Genomic DNA, 21,154 nt, shown 5'->3' on the forward strand with positions numbered 1-21,154 from the left:
TATGTTAATTGGAACTTCTAACGATTCTAACAATTTCATCATCTAATGTTAATCGACAGCAATCCCGGTGGCAATCATCATCATCAATTAACAAATGTTTATGATAATTGTGAATTCGTGGGCTTTTATATTAGTATACATTTGCTAATGAAACGATATCCAAAATCCGATTTTACAACATCTATTTGTTGGATAGTTCGAAAATTAACATAATAAAACCTGCAACAGCTTCGCACTGCTCTACCTGTAAGCAATTGTGGATGATGGAGACATATGTATGTACATATGTAGTACTGACCGTTCGCCTTAAGGCCCCAAGAGTTGTTTTAAAAACCCAAACATCTATAGACAAACTTTCATCGTTTATTTGACGCTCATATTACGTCTAGTTAGAGTTTACAATCTTCTTTTGCTTAATCTAAACCATATGGTTGTACAGTGGAATCGTTCAATATATTTCAGCCATTCTGGCGTTTCGTTCAGATGCGCTACGCGTCCATGAGACTACCGCATTGTCGTCGTCTCGTGTCTTAACACTGGTAAGGAGGAACAATAAATTACTTAAAATCGAGCTGGCGCCGTTTTGTGTGGTCCTATTTCGATGCTATATGCTTTCTTATCCATTCCATTCTTGACCACTTTGCCATAAGCAAGGATAACCCCACACCGGATGGGGCACCATATGTTGGCATGCTTTCGAATTTTGCATGCTGGTCATAAAACCATGGACATTCAGTGAATTGCCGTTTGAAAAGTTTGTTTGTTTGACTTGTTAATGGTTCTGATCGTTGACAGAAACGGCCGGGGGTTTGTGTAGTTGGAGCATTGCGCTGCAAAAGGTTGGGAACAATAGCAACATGCAAAAGTGTCTGGGTTTCCCGAAGATATGTAAGGCCAGTGGTCATTGATTTTGAGGCTAAACTCTTAAGTATCACATAAGATCATCACACGAACGGCACTCGGGTGGCTACTGCTACTGCTAGCGCCGTCCGGATGCGACCGAAGACTCCGCGGATCGCGGGATACATCATGGCTTGTTGGCGTCAGAAGGGGATGCGGAAGCTTCACCAGTTTGATATTTCACGGGTACGCTCCAGAGGAGGTTTCCTACGAGAAACGAAGGAAAAACAAAGATCGTTCGTTGAGTATACTAATATTTGAGGTACTCGCATCTCAAGTGCGAGAGTATTGCTCATTACGGAAGCATTCGCGAGAGGGCGACTTTGTGCAGCGACTGGGACATGGCAGCGGCAGACGCAATGCTGGAAGTGGAATCCTGCGAAATCGTTCGCTGTATGCCCTGGGGTGGTGTTTGCTGAGCCCGTCGGAAGGGATAACGCCACGGTGATTTCGGTACATCATGCTGGAAGCCCCGGTTTTCGATGCCCATCTTGTCGGTATGCTGATCACGTGTCTTCGAAGACAGCCGGCTACGGATACGAGCGAAGCAGGTTAATGAAACGAACGGCGGGCACAAGGAGGAGCTAGTGACACGCCCCGGGCGTACATACCGAAGGATACGGGATCCTAGACCGGGCGGTTCCTCCAGCCCCTTGCTGTTACGCTTGCGGTACCGGACGTCATGAGATTCCTCGAGAATTACGTGCCGATCGTACGGCGTGTCATAGTAAACCTGCAAAAGATGAGAGTATGTCGGTTAGACGGTTGCCCACTACAAAAGACTCTTCCCAGACATACTTCCAAGATGGTTGAGAATCGATGAGGCCATACAAGGTCAATGACGGAAATGACTAATCCTATCGCAAAGCACAGAACTCCTGAAATGAACCAGAGAAGAGTGATTTTGAAAGTGCATGCGACGTGCAATACAGCAGAACTAGATAAGGAATCGCGAGGAACCTGCGATGAGCACGAGATAGAAGCACCATCCAAGGTGGAAGTCTATGCGAGCACCCTCGATCACGATCATGAGCGGACGCTTCGGTAGCATAGCACTGTAGCCGATGCTCGCTCCGATCAGCAGGGCTCCCGTGAGGGTCATCGTGTAGGCACCGTAGCGTGGCACCGCAACCAGCAGCAGATTCATCAGCAACCATGCAGCGAACGATGCCCTGGTAATGAAAGACGAATGTCCGAGCCGTACACATTAAGTATCCGGCGCAACTGATCTCCGATCCCCGATCGTCCAACTTACCAGAGCAGAATGCTGGCGTAGTAGCCGGCGGCCCGATATTGACCACCCCAGGCGAACCCTTCCTGTCCCAGGCTAAAGTACTCAGCGACGGTCAGTATCGGGTAGGGTAGACCCCGCTGGAGTGCATCCCGGTACGAGTTGCCCATGTCGTTTGCCTGGTTCCAGCTGAACCGCTCGTTGAAATCGATGTCGGGTGGTGTCCAGTTACCGACGGGGAGTGCCGTCAGGGTGATGTTGATGTGCATGAGCCCAATGTGGGCTCCGATTCGGGCCGGTAGCTTCTCTCGCGAGAACGCTCGGTACGGTGCGACGATCGTCGATTGGGCCACATGCCAACCGGACCCAAGGCGACTAACTGCGAATGGTACGGTAAGGTGGATAAGGTAGTGGCTTGTTCGCTGGATGATATTCGACCTTCAGACGCAAAAACGCGCACATTCGTGGGGCGGTTTCCGGTTGGTTGCTCGAGGAAGATCAACATGCCCCATCGGTTAGTAAAGTCTTAAACATTCGGCCTACCATTTGGCCAATGCCCGAATGTCGTGGGATCTTTCGTTGCTTTGTTAGCAACTGCCCTACGCTGTTCCGGACGATGACAGGTTTTGCGACTGCGTCTTTCGTGGCGATTATAATGACCAAAAGGTCTGATGGCTGTGCAAGCTTCGGTTGGGCAGAATGCACATCCGGTCACAAAGAATCAATCTTTTAAGAAGAGAACAATTTGCCTAAGACGAAGAAGGCGCAAAGTGGATGTGGCGAACACACTCGTGGGGTGTCCCTCAAGCATGACTAATCGGATTCAAAGTCTAGAAACTGGCTCGGATGCCGTATGCTTCCTCGTTCCTTCGATGTACTTACCTAAAATGACTAGTCCAACAAATAAGCTTAGTGTAACGGTGGTAAATGTCGTAAATTTCTGCGGGATACAAAAGAACGTGTGTTATTGATCGTGCGTTTACTGAAAGGTTATCTCGCAAGTAGCTTCCTTATATTATACGCTTACAAACGAATGTACGTAGTATGGGCGAATCACGGTAAAAGATTAATCTTTACACAGCGGCCCATCCCGGTAGATGTGCTATTGCCAATTAGAGTAAATCAAGCGGATTTTGATTTATCGCTCAAATTCATGTAACACGTTTACGATCGATAATTGTCAGCCTATTCCGTGCGGTGCATCTCCCGCCCGAAAGAAGTGGCGATCCGAACGGAGAGCATCAATTTACCGGCAATCAATCAATCCTACGCAACATCGCGGCTTCCACCGAAACCCAATGCGTGCCAGAGGGGTATGCCTTTCCTTGTCGGGACCGGCAATTGCAAAAAGTTGAGCAGCTCAAACGATTACCTTTTTAGAAAGAAAATGGAAGGCAAGAGCATTGCGTGCGAATCCCAACGTGATGGGTGAGAAGAGAAGCTTGAGGATGGTCACGATCACCGATCAGATTAACCGCGTAACGTGCGTCTTCCAAAATCTGCTATCCCGCCGGCACGTAGCTTGTGGATGATGGAAGGTCGGTCAATCGGTGGCATTACACACGATCTGAACGGACAATCCTGTCGAGTGCTTTTCTGTCGAGTGGTCGATGTCTGGTATGGGAAGCCAATTGAAAATGTTTGTTGAACCGTGTGATTCGCGCCATTTACACCAGTCCGGGGGCGGTCGAACTCAAAAGGGAAATCTAAGCAGCAACCGCTCGAGCACGGCATCGGCTGGCGAATGATGATTGTTTTACGCATCGGCATGCAGCAATACTGCAGACGTACCTGCTTTCGCACGCCGGGAAATATGACCAGAAACGCCAGATAGACGGTGGCGAACATGACGCAGACGGCCACAATCGAGACATCGCCGGTGACGGGTGTGCGGTTCGAAAAGGAGTAGAGCGTTGGCGCTCCATCATCGCGGAACGCATCGAACCAGCCCTTCATTGTGCGTGTCCTATGTTTGCTCCACCGGTGGCAGTTTCGCAACCTGTGACGGGAGAAAAGATGAAGAGGAAAGCGTGAAAGGGTGAGTACAGTTGAAAGACAAAAACTCATCGAAATTAGCATAGCACTAGCACGGTCGGGTGATTAGATAACAGCAGTGTGCGCAACACTAAAACCGCACGAGCGTGCGCGACAATAACGCGGAAAAACTACCGATGGTGAACTCATGGAACCGCTTTGCCCGAGGGTCTACCACAGCTTAGCTTGGTGTCTACGCGGGACAACGTGGTAGGAAGCGAACCTAAGAGACATTGGGTTAAAGAAGAGGCAATGGTAATTGGGTGTTTTAAATAATGGAAGCATAACGGAAGCTTCATCCATGGTCAACTGAAGTGCGAAAAGGAAAAATGACAAACCATTTACATTATCACACTTCAGTAAAACGGCGTTTGTCTTTGGTTTGTGGTTTGCTTGATTCAAATAAAAGTTATTAGCATGATGTTTGTAGATACAATGTCAGCAAAGCTTAAGATCATTTAGAAATGGGGCACTTTAATTCGATGGAAGTAATCGAATCTGCAATCTTTTGAATTGCGGTTTGGTGTTGATCAATATCTTTAAATCGTCTTTTTTAATGTTGTACTTCTATTTCTGAAATATTCAGCAAGCAGTTGGTGAGAAGAAAAGACAATCTGCAGCACCAACGCGGAAACTAATAAAAGTGTGGGAAATGTGCAAAGTGCTTTCGAGAGCTTGAAGGTCTTTTGAAATGTTAAGGCTGATCTTGGGATGTGATTTGGCGAAAAATTAATTTGCCTTTAGTTTTGCTGTGTGGCAAATCCGAGCCGCGCTTCTGGGATAAATTACCAAAAAATAGTGCGTAAAGATCAATTTTTCGTCGTGGTTTAGGTTATTTTGTCATGGTTAGGATTGGTTAGTAAATAAAATCAAGTAAATAATAGTTTTCAGGCAAGAATGTATTTCAATTAAACAGATATTTATAAAGTTACACGCATTCAAAAGTATAACGGATCACACACATTTACAAAGGATCGGTACGGTTGTAGAAATGATGTTGCCGCGGAAGTGCCAGTTTAGCTCAAGCTGTTTCTTTAGCAGTATTTTCTCGTTATGATCAAACATTGGCTGAACTTCATGTGGTATCAGGAAACAGGAAACCGAAACGAACAATAGCCTTACTTTGACGAGCAACGGCTCTGATTGCAATAATGCGCCCAAGTGCAGTTGTACCTCCGTAGTTCCACCGATTGGTCCCTTATTAGCACAGTGCTTTAGCAGTGAGTTGCATTTGCATTCGGAAAGACACCTTCGTTACGTTAGCTACCATTGTCAGTACACACGTTGGCGTATGGTTTGTAGTTCAAACAACGGATATACTTCATACCGGTAGCCCACAGGTAGGACGGTTGAGACATGTTAGGAAACCCATTTTCCGGCAGCTATTGCCTGGAGCATACGTTAGAATGGAGCAGCGTTCATGTAGAGCACGAACCATCTAGCAAAAGCGACGTAACTAGACTTGAATGGAGAACACTCGAGTAAAGTTTTTGAGATTTGGAAAGGGAGTTGAAAGTGGCGATCAGGGCAAAGGTGGGTCAGTGGGATGCTGTGTACTGACTGCGTAAGACTAGCAGCAACCGCAACAGCAGCAGCAGCAGCAGCAGCAGAGCGTTATGAGCATGTAATAGCACCGGTCGATGGTGGCCCAATTTATGAAACGACAAGACAAATGGACCACTAAAACCAACCGACGACAAACCATCGTACAGGGGCGACACTCACGGATCATAGAGTCTGGCAAGGCAGAGTTTTGAAGTAAAAATTTGACAAAAAATGAGAAACTCGTACATTTCAAAATTGCTCTTAAGTTTCTAATGATACGCAACGGTTTGAACTTCACAACAGCGCACTCCATCAAGCATTCTCTCCCATTACTAAAAATGAAAAATTGTTCCCAACACGTAAACTACATGCGTTAACGATCCATGTCCACTGGAAATGGTGTTGGTAATGGCGGTAAAATGAACTTTAACCATTTCACGGGACACATTCGGCTTTAGAACTGCACACCTCGCCATATTGAGCGCCGGTTGTGTGATGTTTGAGGAGGTCGTTTTAAGTAATGGAAATCTATACGACTAGGCACTATAAATCACTACCAATGCTCCCAACAGCTCTCCCATATGAAAGAGTCCCTCGGATTGAAAAATGGCACCCATCGTAAATCAGTTTCCTTCGAATTATTGTGTTATACAGCCACAGTCTAGCAGCATTGAAAGACTGCTGGCTGGTTAGAAGATACTGAGATGGACCGCAATATGACACTTCTCATTTCGAACTCGGGAAAAATGGCGTCCAATCGATTCGAGGGTCACCGATCGCGATCTGATTTATGTGCACGTATGCTGCACGTATTGCTGGTTGTTGAGATGATCTCGGAAAAGATTTTTTTGTTGTGTTTGATGGTTTGTAATACGATACACGGTGTGTGTATTTTATGTGCGAGTCAGTGTGTGGAGCGCAGAGATCGGTTTTGTCTTCCATTTTAAAGCGAATGTCACGAGCGGCTGCGGAAATGTCTGTTAGTTTAATGAGCTTGGATTTGAATTTATTGCCGGTACAGAAGGGAAACACTAAACCTGTTAGAGCCTTCTCTTTAAGCTCCTTCTTTCTCATACCTAACTCCGAATTAATGAAACCAGACCTCTAATACGAGAAGGAAGTAAACATGCTGTGTATCCAATAATGGATCGATCAGCGCATTAAACAAGAAACAAATACGCTTCTTCTGTGATGGATAATTCGTACGAAAATCCCGAAAATATGCTGAGTCAACACGCTATGTTCTGTATCGCGCGCTGATCGTAACCGGCGGAACGCTTCCTTGAGTAGCGCTGCGTCTGCCTATTGATACGTCAATTTTGAGTATCTCACACAAGGGAATGGCAGCATAAGATTCCGGACAAAACAAAACCTAAAAAAATCATCGCATCAAGTCATCGAAGGTTATTGGCAGCATCGTATCGTTAGAGCGAAGGTCTTTAAGCCACTGAAGTGATGCCGTGTTGTTGTGATGTTCATCAGCACGACGGCAAAGGAATATCGTTTCGAGGGAAAACATATCTCACCATTTTGCGGCTCACGATCCTACCCGAATTGAAGCGATGATTAGGAAGGTGTTTAGAAGCTTAGAAAAGAGCAATTTATTCAATGTGGTACGTCTATTAAGAGGCTTAAAGCGCAAAAGACAAGAATAAACCGAAGGAAACGAAAACAAACAAGGCCTGCTGCCATTGACCCTAGCACAAGTTGGCGACGCAACGAGCTTGCGATCTCCACGGTCTGTCCGCGATCCGCTACGCCGCTATGTCGCCGCCATTTGCGTGCGCACGCGAGCACGAGAGGCGGCGATGCGGGGACGGGTACAGGTTCAGGCGTGAGGGTTCGAGTGAATTCATAAATATTTACACGTGCTGTGCTCTCTGGGTCGCAGGATATCGCAACGTTGACACATTGCCGTTGGACAAGCCGCACTCGATGGCTGTCCGGGAGGGGCCGTGCGACATCCGCTCGAACGATGGCGATGCCGACCGGTGGAACGGAATTCCTTTTACGGCAAAGGACGCTTATAGCAAGGTTGCCGGCCAGCTACCCCTACTCCGTCTGCCCGTGTGTGAGTGGTTTGTCCGCGGAAGTGCCAACAGATTGCACGTTGATGACCGCTGGCGACGACGACGACGACGACGACGACGACGACGACCGTTCATGTAGTACCCGATCGAGGTCGACCACATGGTGGTGGCTGGTGGTTGACACTTGGAGGTTGATAGCACACGGCTCATTACTCACGGGGGTTTTTTTTTTCACCGACAAAGTGTCGCTTGAAGAGCACAGAGAGATGTTAAGAAAGCGTCAATCCGATCTTAAACCAAATACAATCAACACGAATACCCACTTTAAATGCCTCAAGCTCCCCTACCAGGAGTGGTACGAGTGCGCAGTCCCTTTTGTCGGGCAGCTTCGGGAACCTTGAACTCTAAGGGTAAACCTTCACCGAGGCCAGAGGCGTTCGCGATCACCACTATCAGCGTGGAGCGTGCACTAGGCGGAGAAGGGCTAGCGTGCAAGTGCCGCTTACGGTAGCGCCAGCGCTACCGCGACGTGCTGTCGTCACGGTAATCAGTGAAGGACAGTCACGTAATGTTAAATCATAAATCGATTCGATGCAAAGATACACGCCAGCCAACCAGCCGCATCAGCACCGGCAGCACCGGCTGTGGTGTGGCATGTGTTTGACGATCACCGCCCGGTAGGCTCGTTTGGGGTCGCTGGGGCACATCATTATCCCGTAGTGCCGTAGGGCTACCAGCGTGTTCTGTGTTTGTCGTTGAGATTCAATTTACCGCCATGCTATGGTCGGCCGAGGCGTCCCAAGTTCACCCAGATTGGTCTGAGGAGTGGCGCGGTGTGGGGTAGTGTAATGGCAATGCGCCCCGGCAAGCCGCAGTGCTGGATTGACTGGACTTGGCGGCCGAGACAGAACAGGTGCTAGAACAACGGCGTTAATTGACATTTTTGCTGTGACGATGTCACCGATGGATGAGTGCTAGTGCTGATGCTGGTGCTGCGATATGATTCCGCGTTCTACTGGCACACTGTTCTACTGGTTCCGTGCCACACGAGCTAGCATCTGATAATGGTTTCCTGTGAGCAAGCCGGATTGCTACCCCTCCTTCCTTCCTCTGCAAGGTTAGCAACTTCATTTACCAAGCACAGTGTGCCCGGTCGCCGGTCCATGATCCGGTTTTGGAATGTGTGATAGAAAATCCATTGATGAGCAATCGAGTTGCGCGCTCGCAGTTGCAGCCATGACTCAATGTAGTTGAGTACTAAATGCGCCCTTTCTTATGCGCCTCATCCGCGGAGTTGTATCGTGCATGGTTTATGACTCATATGAACGGTTTTTTTTTACAAATTCTACCAAACCTCTCGGCAGCCAAGCCACCAATTTGCGCATTATGTTTCGGTCCGGCATTTACATTGGATCGTTTAGTACGTACAACCGTACACGCTGCTTCGTTTGTAGTCGTCGTCGCCGATCGTAGGAGTTGAACGGTAAAATGGGCAGCTTAATAGCTCAGCCCACGTGCACACTACACGCAGAACACGCACGAGTACACCACCTTCAACTACACCTTCTCAAGTGCGGTCTTGTTGTGCTCGTAAGTGTTGTGACGCTACGTTAACGAAACGATATTCCAGTCTCATATTTCCGTGTGGAGCGGCATGATGGCCGGCGAGAACTGTTCCAACCACGGCCCGAACTGATCTTGCCGCCTCTACATTTCAAGTCCGGAACTGGATTAGACGCAAAGCGTAACCTTCAGAAAAGACATACGTGACGCGGGAGCGTAGTGGCTGCTCTAACGCTACGCGACGCCACACCAGTTCAGTGGTCAGTGGCCGGTGTGGGTTCATGATAATGATTTATGGTTGCGCGGAATTCAAGCTTCGCGTGTGCTGGAATTTAAACTGTACCCAGCATTGGCCAGCTGTCTTTGCTAGCATGTTCTGTTATGCCGATGGTCGATCGACGGGAACGATGCGTCGCTTGGGTCCAAGCCCCACGCACGGGGTAACCTTCTCGACCGTGTGTCCTTCAGCTCGTACCAGAACGCTCGTCAATCCTTTTGGCGTTGAGGTGAGGTGAAATGTCAGATGGTAAGTCTTTGGTATGTTTTCACGATTCCTCTTTTTCCACTAAACCTCGTGCCTGACCGGAGTCGCGTTCATTATGTTGAGTATAATTCGTGGCGGCGCCTAGGATCGTGTACGTATTGTGTTCGATGAGAAGCGTATTAATTTGGGGACCGGCAACTGGTTTAATACCACTTTAGAGGGGAAGCGATGCTGAGTTAATTGGTGTAGCTGGTAGGAGTAACATGAGGCATGCTTGATGGGGCTTATTAAATAGTTAATACGTATACATTCTCTTTTACATAGCTATTATTTGTTTTTATGAGTTGTTTCTAATTCGCAGTGAATGGTAAAAGAGAAACGAAAACGCGAAAGAGACAAACATGATAAACATGAAAGCAGCGCAGGGTGCGCATAGAGACAAAATGAAAGATACTCTTTACAATTCCAATAAAATACGGTATCCATTTTCATAGTAGACTTTTTGTCTCTTCTTTTGTAATGTAATAGCACATTTATAACACATAGTTTAATCCCTAGTTTTCACTATAGTGTGTAACTACTGCTTGGACATCACTTATCAAAATCATGTGATTGGTAGTTGTTATTCTGAAGCTATAGCTTTCTTTTTAGTCAAATTTTGGTTAGGTTTCTATAAAAATATATTATAATTTTTTGGCAAACCAACCTTAAATGCTGACATTATTGATTTAAAATATGACCACAGCATGTCACTTATTCAAATAACAACGAGTGATCCGAAGCATTGGTCCTCGATTTAGTTTATCCCTTTCACGTTGCCATTCTGTATGTTGATAAAGAAAATACCGTATGGTAAGGACAGAAATGCAACGCCCAAAAACCATGAGCAACCACCAAAGAACGACACCAATCATCTTGTGGCGTTTTTCGTTTGCTAATCTCGATCCCTCGTAATTGCCATCGCTTGACGCCTCGCCACGACAGCCTTCGACAGTTGATATGTTCATTTGTGGCCCACGTTGCCCGGGACGCGGTTCGATTTGCGATTGAGACGTACAACTTTCGTGACGCTTCGTTTCGTCTACCGGCTAATGGCAAGAAATTACTTTACGAACAAAACAACAGCAACAGCAGTCGCAACAAAAGCTACAAGAAACGATCTGGCAGCGATCCGCCAGAAAGGTCCTCCCAGGTTTCGTGACCTTTCCGATGGTTGTTCGCGTTCAGCGGTTGTCTCTGGTTTCGCGGATGCTGCACTCGTCTCCACCGAAACATGCAAATCGAACCGTCTACACGCCAGCACCACTGAAGCGTCTGCCAATAGCACTCAGCACTCTTCGCTGTTTGCTCTTCTTGCGACGACGAGTAGGGCAGAGCAGGCTTGGCCCATAATCGATTACAGCATATTTAGCCGCCCAATAGACCGAATCGTGCCAACCGGGACGCACCGGACTGATTATCATTAGGATGATGAATCGTGTTTCCTCCGTTTCTGACGGACTGACGGACCGTGCGTGTCCGCGTGTGCTGGGGGCGCACGTTTGAGGGCACCGAATTAGTGGTTCATTTGTTTGACCACGGGAGCATTTGGTTTTCGGGGTGGAAAACAAACAAAAGTAATTAATTATCGATTTGAGTTTGGTATGGTCCGGCGTGTCTGGGCTGGGCCGCCGGTGAATGATGGGTCACCCCCTTCCCGGGGCCGGTGTTTCGACGGAAACACCGTTTCGAACCAGATTTGGTCGCGAAATGCGCGCAGCGGTGACGTAAGTATGTGGTCGCAGCGTAGCGGTGATGGCGCCACGTTCGGCGCCCATGGATAGCTCGCGCGGGATTACACAATGTTCGATTTGGAGACTTTCCATCATCGGCACAACCTGCTGAGGACTCCTGCAGCCTGTAGGACTCGTTTCTGTAGCAGCTAGCTAACCCCATCCGAACCGATCCGATGGCGCATTTTTTCGAGCATTTTTTACGTTTTTCTCTGGCTTGTGAAAGTTAGCGCGATGCTGCCAATGCTGGTTGGTAGAATGTCACCACATTGGCGCAACGGTGCTGGTGATCCGGCCAGCAAGCCGCCAAGTCTTAGGCAGGTTAGGGATCTAGTTGAAACGCATCGCTCGGCCGAGTGCACGAGCGCTCTCGCGCACAATATGGTATTACACGGGGTGTTGATCGTGACCAATCATCCGAGCTTTCCGTGTGGATCGTGACAGTGGGGTTTGAGGTAGTGCACGGCCCAGAGGCGATCCTCTTTTTGCGATACATTTCGCCCGGGTGACGAAAATGATGGGACACCGCGTGAAATGCGATCGTAATCGCAACGATCGTGGAGCATCCGCTGGAATCGTGCAGGAACCGTTAACCTTATTTTAACACTAGCACCTCGGGCACTCTTACTTAATTGTGCATTAAAGTGCGTTGGTAGAGACATATAGAGGCTAGAGTTGGTGGTAGAGAGACAGTAAATGCTCTTAAAACGGACTAATTGCTATACAAACGATAGGAAAAAAGGCTTTTAGTCCTTTTTGTGCTATGAAAAGCGCAAACCAAAAAAACAAGGAAAACCGTTAATTTTATATAAAACATTTACTTATCCGTCCAGCTTTTGTAGTGACGATATTGCTTTCAACTCCTATTACTACGATCCAGCAGTAAAGTGGAAGGTCTTTCGAAGAGCAAAAACTGAAGCTTGGAATGCTACACGGAACAACGTATTGGCAAGAAATAGCGGTTCGCGAAGCTATTGGACATGCGCGGAAGCGGTTGCGGCACATAATCCTTGAGAAGGTTTATTGATCTTGGTGACCGATTCCTGCCCGATCGTTCATTTATTCTGCCACGAAAGCGGTATTCGCTATAGCTTCGTTTGGCATGCCAAATGGATTCGGCAGAGACGCGGCAGGTGGGGCACGGTGAATACGTGGCATTAAATTTGGCGAACGCGACCTTCAACTGTGCTGCAGTTGAACGTACGCTGCATCGGACGTACAGTTACATTATGCTCGCATATAGCGGAATTGGCGTGTATTGAACTTGTCCGTTTGTTCGGCCGGCGGGTCTCGCAAGGACCGGTGTTGAGCTGTGGAACTGTTCTTACGCTCGAGTGAAGAATAATCTTGTCACAAAGATCGCTAGGATTGATTTGTTATGAGTTTCTTTGTAGACTGTAGACTGTAGAAGTTGAACAGTCATTTGAATCGCCAGACTGATAGACTGAAAATGCTGCATAAATGCTTAATTGGAAGTAACATTATGGACGTCGAGTGTGTCCGAATGTTGGCCGCAGTTCGTATTCTCACCTAATGGAGCCTGTTAGCGGCGAAGCGGGGCCCACGTTGTAATGGTGGCCCGGGGATCGACAATTTGATTGGCGTTTACAGTCATGAATCTGCATAAATATTCACCGATGGTGGGATGCTGCAGTCGGAAGATCGAACTCCAACGCCAACTGCGGAGCGATCCCCCACAACACCACCAGACGGCGCCAGAATCAGCATGCTGGTGCCTTGATCGTATCACACCTCAGATTGGTGAAGCGATATCCACTGCATCCGCCACACCAACGGTGGCTCATGTTTTATTGATGAACCACCGACGACATCGCCATGGTGGCCGGTGGTTCTCCGAGAATCGCTTCTCGATGGAAGATTGCTTCTAGGGCGATCGATCGCCACGAGCGAGCTCCGCATCCTTGTCGGTTTGTTGTTACCGAAGGGATGAGCCACGAGTGACGATGCAATTGATGCGCGGCCGTAAATCCGCCGATTGTACCATATTTTTCAGTCAGCACTCCAACAATCTCCAAGCTGTCCTTGGGTACCATGAAGGCCTTGACCAACACGACGGTACTGTTTACTGTAGGATAGTACGGTTTGATAGGATTGGTCGTGCCTGTAGCAGGGTGAACTTTAACAGGAGGTTACCGAAACAACAAGTACCTATTAGTATTGCCAAAAGAGAAAACTAAAAGATCATCGATTTAGTAACATTCACTCGATAACGCTACTGTTAGACGATCAGACGAGTCATGGTACACGATTTCACAACCTTTGAACTCATCGCATCGATGCGACCTAACTGGGCGACCTCAGAAGCCGCAAAGTCCGCGAAAATCGCGATCGCTGCCGACGATCTGTGACGATTTGTCGGCGATGTTCGGCGATTGCTCGAGCACCGTGATAGTGCGGCTTTGCTCATCTCAACTGGCGCTACCAAACGATGCTGAAATGATGCTGAACATGGCTTCCCTGAGGCCTGAGAATCCGAAACCCGCGCGGTCGGCCTGTCGGTGTCGTTTGTGTTTCGGTTGATTTGTGGCGGTGAGAAGAAGACTTCTTCACAGACGCCACGGATTCTATCACGGCGCGCCGGTGTCAGTCTTCGGACATGTTTTGTTCGACGTTCGTGGAAGGTTGAAACAGTGGAGGTAGATGCCAGCGAACACAGCTACCAATCCGTCGTCTTTGTGCGAGGCAAGCATCCGCAAGCAAAACGAATCGCGAACGGCTTGCAGCATCTGACGCCGACTGCCGATTGGTTGCTGCTGGCGCTGCCCAGAGACATCAAGACGTCGCTAGTGGAATGAGCAAAACCCTTCCTAATTGTGCCCCCCACCTCTCGGCGTTTCCCTCTTTCCCTCTGCTCTGGCGTGGCGTGTAGGGTAGGAAAATTCAATTAAAATTACCTCAACAACAGCAGCCGTTTGTTGGCTGCTGAAGCAGCAGTAGCAGTAAGTCAGAAGCGCAACCGGTCGGTCGGTCAAGCCGTTGATTACCATGCTCAGCTTGGTGCGGGCTGGCCCGGATGGATGGATGGTGGCGTGGCATGGTGACTGCTTATTGTAATACCCGACCACTACACGTCTCATTTGAAATTTTAATGAAACCCTCCTGTTCCACCGGTGGACAATCTTCGCCGTACGCGCCGTGCCGATCGCTGCGATGATGTACGGGAAGAGCGAACAAAAGCTCTTCTTTAAAGCTGGCCAAGGTCAGCTCAAATTAAAATCGTAAACATAGCGATCGCGACTACCGCGCGGACGGCTGGCCTGCTCGTGGTCGCTTCGTTCGGAGAGGGGTAATTCGATCCGGAAAGGATACACCGGGCACCGCACCACCGGTTTCGATAAGTTAATCTTTCGCGGATTAGCGAGAACCGTGCAGGACGGTTCGGTGAGCAGTATAGTAGCAGCGCGTCTTGTAAGCTCGATGTACCGATGTGCTACGTGCTAGCTTCATTCTTAATTGCACAATGGGAACAATGGTTTACGCTACGTTCAGCATGGTTTCAAGTACATTGCAGACAGATTGGCACAGCTTGCCACTAGCAGCGCAGTCATTTAATTGTTTTAAAATGAAACTCACTTGTTCTACAACAAATCCAATTCGCACAGCTGCTGCTGCTGTTGCTGAGGGCAGTCGTAAGTGGACGGCAAGCATTAATGAAGGAATATGTCTTTACGCTACCAACGCTTGTCACATCCGCTCGGCAAGTAACACGCTTTGCTACAACGGGCTAATCAAGCAACGACGCGTGTAGGGCTCCCGGTATGAGCAGGAGATTCGCGACTCTTTTGACACCTTCACGTTGCAGCTTTTGTGGCTTAGCACACGGCTCCCCTCCATTACAGCGCTTGTGTGAATCCCATTTCGACAGGAAGCTGCTGCTGCTGTTGCTGCTGTTGCTGCTGCTGTTGCCACTGCCTGCCACCGCCAATCGACGCTAACCTTTAGCCGATGTAAATGCTATGAGAACCGTTCCGTTTCACACCGTGTACTGGCCGCCAGGCGCGGCTCAGCGGCTCGTGGCGGTGCGTGGAGTGAGTGTTACTGGCGTCAAGTTTTGCGCATACGGATGATTACTATCTCCACTCTCAAGGGCCGACGCCAATGGAGGAAGCGGCCATGTGCGTCTCGTTTAAATGCTAATATTTCCAATGTATTCAAAGTCCGGACCATTTATGGGGCGTAATTAGATAACGTTTGGGAATGTAGAAATCATAGTAACCGTTGAAAGTGAATCTCTACGGGAGCTTTGAGTTTAATCATGAATCTAATGAAAGGGCAAAGTACAGATTGAGAATAGGCATTGGCCTATGCCATCGGTATGATTGATGATCCTCTCGTAATACCAATATGCACGTGGTCTTTGTCGACCGCCGGACCACACTCCGTATGTAATGGCGTAGCGTCCATCTTACTTACCAACTCAAACGCTAGCAAGCTTCGCGCGTAGTGTCGCCGTTTTGCGACCAAGATCAGCGTAGTCAGTCTGGGGGATGCGATCGAGTGCTGCTCCACGTACGAATGCAGCCGTTGAGCAGTCGAGCAACTAACAAGCCGATCACTAACCACCACCGTCGTTTCGTTTCGGCGAGAACTGTGTGCGTTTGTCACGTTAGTGGCGGTGGTGCTAACGCGATGATGGGATGGGATTTTGCGGTAAGCGACCTCGCCGCTTCCTGACACTCGATACTAACAGATACACTCTCTCACAAACCGCACACACATACAAACCCACAGATGCACACGGGAAGATTGAGCTACACAACGACGACACTTAACCACACTGGTCTACTACAGAGCACGCTGGCGAAGCGAGCCTTTAAGGCGTTTTTGCGCGGATGTCGTTTTGCACTTCGCCTCCGACCGTCGTTGAGATCCGGAACGGTCCAAGGTTTTTTTTTGTTTTCGTTTCCACAACTTATCACCACACGGGAATCCACCTGGGACAGGTACAGACCACCGGTTTTACCTTTTAGGCGATCGGTGGCTTCATCACTCGTTTACACACGGCACCGCTTCCGCTTCACCGCAGCTTCCGATATGCCGGTTCCGTCGTCGTGGTATTGCTCGAACGCTCCTTTTACATAATCACAAACACGCGCACTTGTCCGGGGCACTTTCTCTACCCATGCAGTAGTGCTCTTAGCACCTCATTTGCCCATTTGTCGGTGCCTGATTCCTGCCTGACTGGGGAGAGGAGAACAAGGGGAAAATGGTGAAAAATCTAAAATGGAAGCTTCGAGTGCTCAAGCTCGAGTGCACGATCGATGGTGCGCACAAATACGCACAAGACAGGCAGAGTTTAGTAAGCAAACAGCAAACATCATCGAAGTGACAGGAGCAAGAGGTGCATCGTTTGCGTAGAAATGCTTTCCAAAAAATGGCTGCCGGAATGATTGATTACTAAGCTCAATATCTGGACACATATTTACTCTGTGGACTGCGTTATACCACAATCCAACCACTCTGACAGCATCTGACTGCCCCCGAAAAAGGCACAACCAGCGTTGATGCTGCGTCGAGTGTTTCTGGAAGAGGAAGTCGTCGTTATGTTGATTGCACGCTTTTCACTTTCTATGCCCAGCAGGGTTTCGCTTTCGTTTGACTCATTTCACTCCGGTTGCGCCATTGCGCGCGTTCATTTTTCTCTCCCGCATGGTTCCCGCTGTTCACTTTCTTCGCGCGCCATTGCGGAAAAACGAGGCCTTTCCCCCGGCTCTCCATTTTAGCGCCTGCCCTGGCAAAGCCCGGACGGAAGGACGGAACGGGACAGACATGCAAAAAGGAGGAAGAGACTCACGGAGCGATTGTTAAGTAATAATCGCATCGCTGTACCTCCGCTCAAACCGTACACACATGATGCGATCACTTGGCACTACTGGCGCCGTTGCACGCTGGCGCTGGTGTTTCGTTCACAAAATAGGTGGGCAAGAGTGAGACGGGGAAAAGAGTTCGCTTTTAAGTAACCGAAAGAAATGGACGTGTAGGTGAAGCGGAAGCTCTGGGCTGTGTGTGCAACCGACCAGAAAGAAGTATGTCAGTAGAATGGAGAATTGAAATGGATTGTTTTATGGCGCTTGGGATCACTGAGCTGTGCAGTTACATGATTGCAACGCAATATTCACACAAGCATCACAAGATGTTAACCGTTTTTATGCACGAACTCATCGATTTGAAGCAGGTTAGATAACGCAGCGGCACAACACACATAAGCAAATCCTATCCCCGCACAATCAAACACAAAATAAAACTAAACGAAACAATGAGACTCTAAAAACCGAAGACGAAAACGCAACGCCAACCGGGCGGGCGGGGTACGGTACCTCTGTCTCAAGCGATGGTTCTGTTCAAACTGGAAAATGCGCGATCTCGGACGAAATGTTTTGTACGTAGTATTACTTCACACTCGCTCCCGTCAGCCACCAACAGTAACAACAAAAAGCCCGACACACATCAACAACCGCAGGAACCTGCCCTGGCACAACTACATCGAGCCGGAGCGTTCGAAGCCGCGGTAGAAGCCACCACTAGGGGAAAGGGTTACGATCGTCGACGGTGACGGCAACGACGGCAACGACGGTGACGACGACGACGTAACTGAAACCGAAAGACCGGCGCGTACGGAATGGCGCGTTGTTGGTGTTGTTGTTTTTTGCGGAAAAAGATCACGTCCGCAAAAAGCGGGGGTTTCGGACGATCGAGGCTTTTGCTGGTGTAGGTGATCGAGATGAGGTGATCGAGTGCTGCGTGAAGGTGTAGGTTTTGCGGTGTGGTGACAAGTCCGGTAGGGTCAAAGCAACACTACTACCAAGCTGGTGTGGTAGTATAGCGTCTCGAATGAGCCACTACTTTGGTAGTTTTGCGGAACTGAGCTGCGCTGAGTGAACGGATCAGCAGCTCGACGACGCTGGATATATCCGTGTTCGGTCACGATCGGTCATTGCGGCTTCGTGGTTGTAGTGCCGCGCATGGACTGCGCGTCCGAAACCGAAAGCTTTTCCGCGTGCTGTGTGTCTCTGGATGCTTCGGCTTCGGCGGAATGGCGCTGGCCAGAATTGGAAGCGAGCGGTGACGTCACAAACTGGTATGGAGATCGCCGAGTAAGAGAGGCGCTAGCGTGCAAGAGATGAGTGAGAAGAAGTCACAGCGTGCGCTCTTCGTTTTGGATGATGAAGATGAGGTATGAAACATAATGCATGAGGTATAATATATATCAAAAATGAAATTAAAAAAATATAATATAATATTATAAAAATAAAGTAAGGCAGAATTTAAAATCGTGTTTATAATTAAACCGTTGTCTAACATATGAATAGAACTTGAGTATCTCATTGCCGGATAGAATTTAATGAAAAAAAAAAAGAAAATTAAATTCAAACCCGCTGGTACTTCTGGTATGGTTCTGACCATCATCATACTGCTGCCACAGCGCAAGAATTGGAGAGGAGGAAACGAATGGTAAACGGTTCAAGCTTCTACCCTTGCCAGTAATGTCCTGACGTCCTTCAACTTGAGTTTTGAACCCGGCGTCACGTTTCATCAAATATCGCGCTGACCGGACAGTGTCGACCGGGACGGAGAGGGGGCAGGCTCTGCTCGATCGGTCCGTTTGATCAAAACCGATTCCGTCCGCGGGCTAGTGTGCGTAATGGAAGTGCTGCGTGCTACCGCGTGCGATAAAAACAGGGATAAAAACATGCGATGGAATGCTCAAGGTCAGATGGTCAAGTGAACTGCTTGCCTCGGCGAAGTGTACCACTATGGCACCATTTTGCTCGAGTGCATATTGATGGAATTGTCCAGCAAAAAAAAATGTCAAAAAAATGTAATTGTAATTTCAAACCCCAATCAATTTGTCTTCCGCTATTTCTTGCATTTTGAGCATTAGTTGAATTTTCACAACGGATGTCAGGTTCGTCTCCTGCATTGTTTCGAATCGGAAGCATTGAAGTCTTTTGAGTGGCGTCGAGCGATTGGCAATCGAATTTGGCCAAACAAACCAACAAACCCGCTTATCGTTTTACGATGCTTGTGTGTATCAATCGTGTCGCTGTGTAAGGTGAGGTCTCCTTCGTCGGATGAAGTGAATGGATGGGTTCGCTCCTTTGCGAATTGCGTGTAGCGAACGTTTGCACTTTCTGATTGTGGATCGACAGTCCAACACGGCTGTCTGACGGGCAGCTGTAGGCGCTTGTGGTTTGCCGGCTCAAGGAGAGCTACTGAAACCTTGCCTAAGGCCAGACTCACTTATGAACGACTTTGAACTTCGCCTGCCGGGTACCTTGGTGCAACCGGGCGAGAAGAAAGGTGCACTGTACCGTAATCAATTCAGTTCTAGTCGGAACGCGCTGACGGGTTGCGTTGCTTAGCATAAAAAAAAAAACGATCGACGAAGGCTTATGGGTAATTTTTCTATGTGAGGAAGAGTTCATAAATTTGCTAATAAGTAAGTAATTAAAAAGATGAAATGATGATAATCTCATGCTTTAAGATTATTCCTCTAGATTGTTTAAAAAAGATCGTGATGTTCGATTGTTTCAACAGGTTTATGAGCGACAATGATTCGATCGTTCGCAGTACTGGCTCTGCTGTATTACCCAACATGGTGTAATATCACTCAAGCGAATCAATTTTTCTACTGTGCGATGTTGTGGTCACATTGCAAGTTGCTGCGGTTGCTGCTAGGATGTTGTACATAAGTGTCGCGTCACACAATAGATATTTTAATTGCAATAACAACGGGGAATAGGGAAATCGGGAATTAATAATCATCTTTTAAAGAGATGCTTCAATAACGAGACTGCTATCTCAAGACCACACAATCACGTGGCTATACGGTGGTATCTAATCAATGAAGCGACTCGTAGTATGCCTAATGAACGTACATGCTGGTTGTACTGGCGTGTGTTGGCAGTTATAAATAGTAACTTAACGGGCTTCATTTGCATTAACACGAGGCTTAGGACCGCACCAACCGAGCATAATGCAAATGGCTTAATGAGATAAGTTATTGCTAGGCCGAGGAGAGATGAAACTGTCAGCCGGTTGGTGCTATTTTTAAGCTATGGCGTAACGGTTTCGGTTGGGGAAAATTAAGAAAAAAACAACAACAAACTACTAACATACTTGGTGCATTCAATGCGCCATTGCAAATTCTGGTCTGGCCTCCCGTGTATTGCGCCGTGTGCCAAAGATTGCGCAGCCAAATTGGTCACAGTTTGTCGCAAATAGTTTCGTTTCGTTTCGATTGCCGTGGCTGCAGGACGACGTTGCGTCGAGACCAATGGCTCCGACGACGATAAGATATCATTCCTTGTACGGATAATGCCAGGAGAGGAGTTGCGTTGTTTAAGCCATGCGCCAGATTAGCGTCGGGCGTGACGGCCTGCGGCGATCGCAGTGAATTCAAATTGTCACCAGCATACCAGGCGTTACCGGTTGCCAAATTTGAAGGCGATGGTGCGATCCTCTGTGCATACGCTACTCGGCCCCGAGTACGCTGAAGTCGATGTCCTCCGTCCAGGTGATTCGATCGAGCACATCAACTCATTCCGATCCGATGACGACCTGGGCTGCAGCA

The 21,154-nt window shown here is 48.2% G+C and overlaps 1 protein-coding gene across 5 annotated transcripts; it reads right to left on the reverse strand.

Annotated features, from left to right (window-relative positions):
- Window positions 1–350: 350 nt before the first annotated feature.
- On the reverse strand, window positions 351–18,027 carry LOC125950521 (dual oxidase maturation factor 1). Of its 5 annotated transcripts, none has more exons than XM_049678601.1 (10): window positions 17,898–18,027; window positions 15,994–16,757; window positions 3,923–4,130; window positions 3,014–3,071; window positions 2,156–2,510; window positions 1,861–2,072; window positions 1,699–1,778; window positions 1,512–1,633; window positions 1,200–1,430; window positions 351–1,107 (listed from the first exon to the last, which is right to left on the reverse strand). In XM_049678601.1, exons 3-10 carry the CDS (start codon window positions 4,085–4,087, stop codon window positions 1,065–1,067), a joined length of 1,266 nt encoding a protein of 421 aa, XP_049534558.1. In that variant the 5' UTR covers window positions 4,088–4,130; window positions 15,994–16,757; window positions 17,898–18,027; the 3' UTR covers window positions 351–1,064. The 5 variants fall into 5 exon arrangements, with proteins under 5 accessions (XP_049534558.1, XP_049534559.1, XP_049534562.1 ...); XM_049678602.1 differs by having other exon boundaries at window positions 15,994–16,761; window positions 17,898–18,007; XM_049678605.1 differs by lacking the exon at window positions 17,898–18,027 and adding an exon at window positions 17,739–17,762 and having other exon boundaries at window positions 15,994–16,761.
- Window positions 18,028–21,154: the final 3,127 nt, after the last annotated feature.

Source organism: Anopheles darlingi, chromosome 2, assembly GCF_943734745.1.
Source record: "Anopheles darlingi chromosome 2, idAnoDarlMG_H_01, whole genome shotgun sequence".
NCBI lineage: Eukaryota > Metazoa > Arthropoda > Insecta > Diptera > Culicidae > Anopheles > Anopheles darlingi.

Coding starts and splice junctions, on each gene's coding strand:
- LOC125950521 (XM_049678601.1), bottom strand. CDS start 4,087: ATGAAGGGCTGGTTCGATGCGTTCCGCGATGATGGAGCGCCAACGCTC. Junction 1,779..1,860: donor CTATCTCGTGCTCATCGCAG/GTTCCTCGCGAT, acceptor GGTTCATTTCAG/GAGTTCTGTGCTTTGCGATA. Junction 1,431..1,511: donor CTAGGATCCCGTATCCTTCG/GTATGTACGCCC, acceptor TCGTATCCGTAG/CCGGCTGTCTTCGAAGACAC.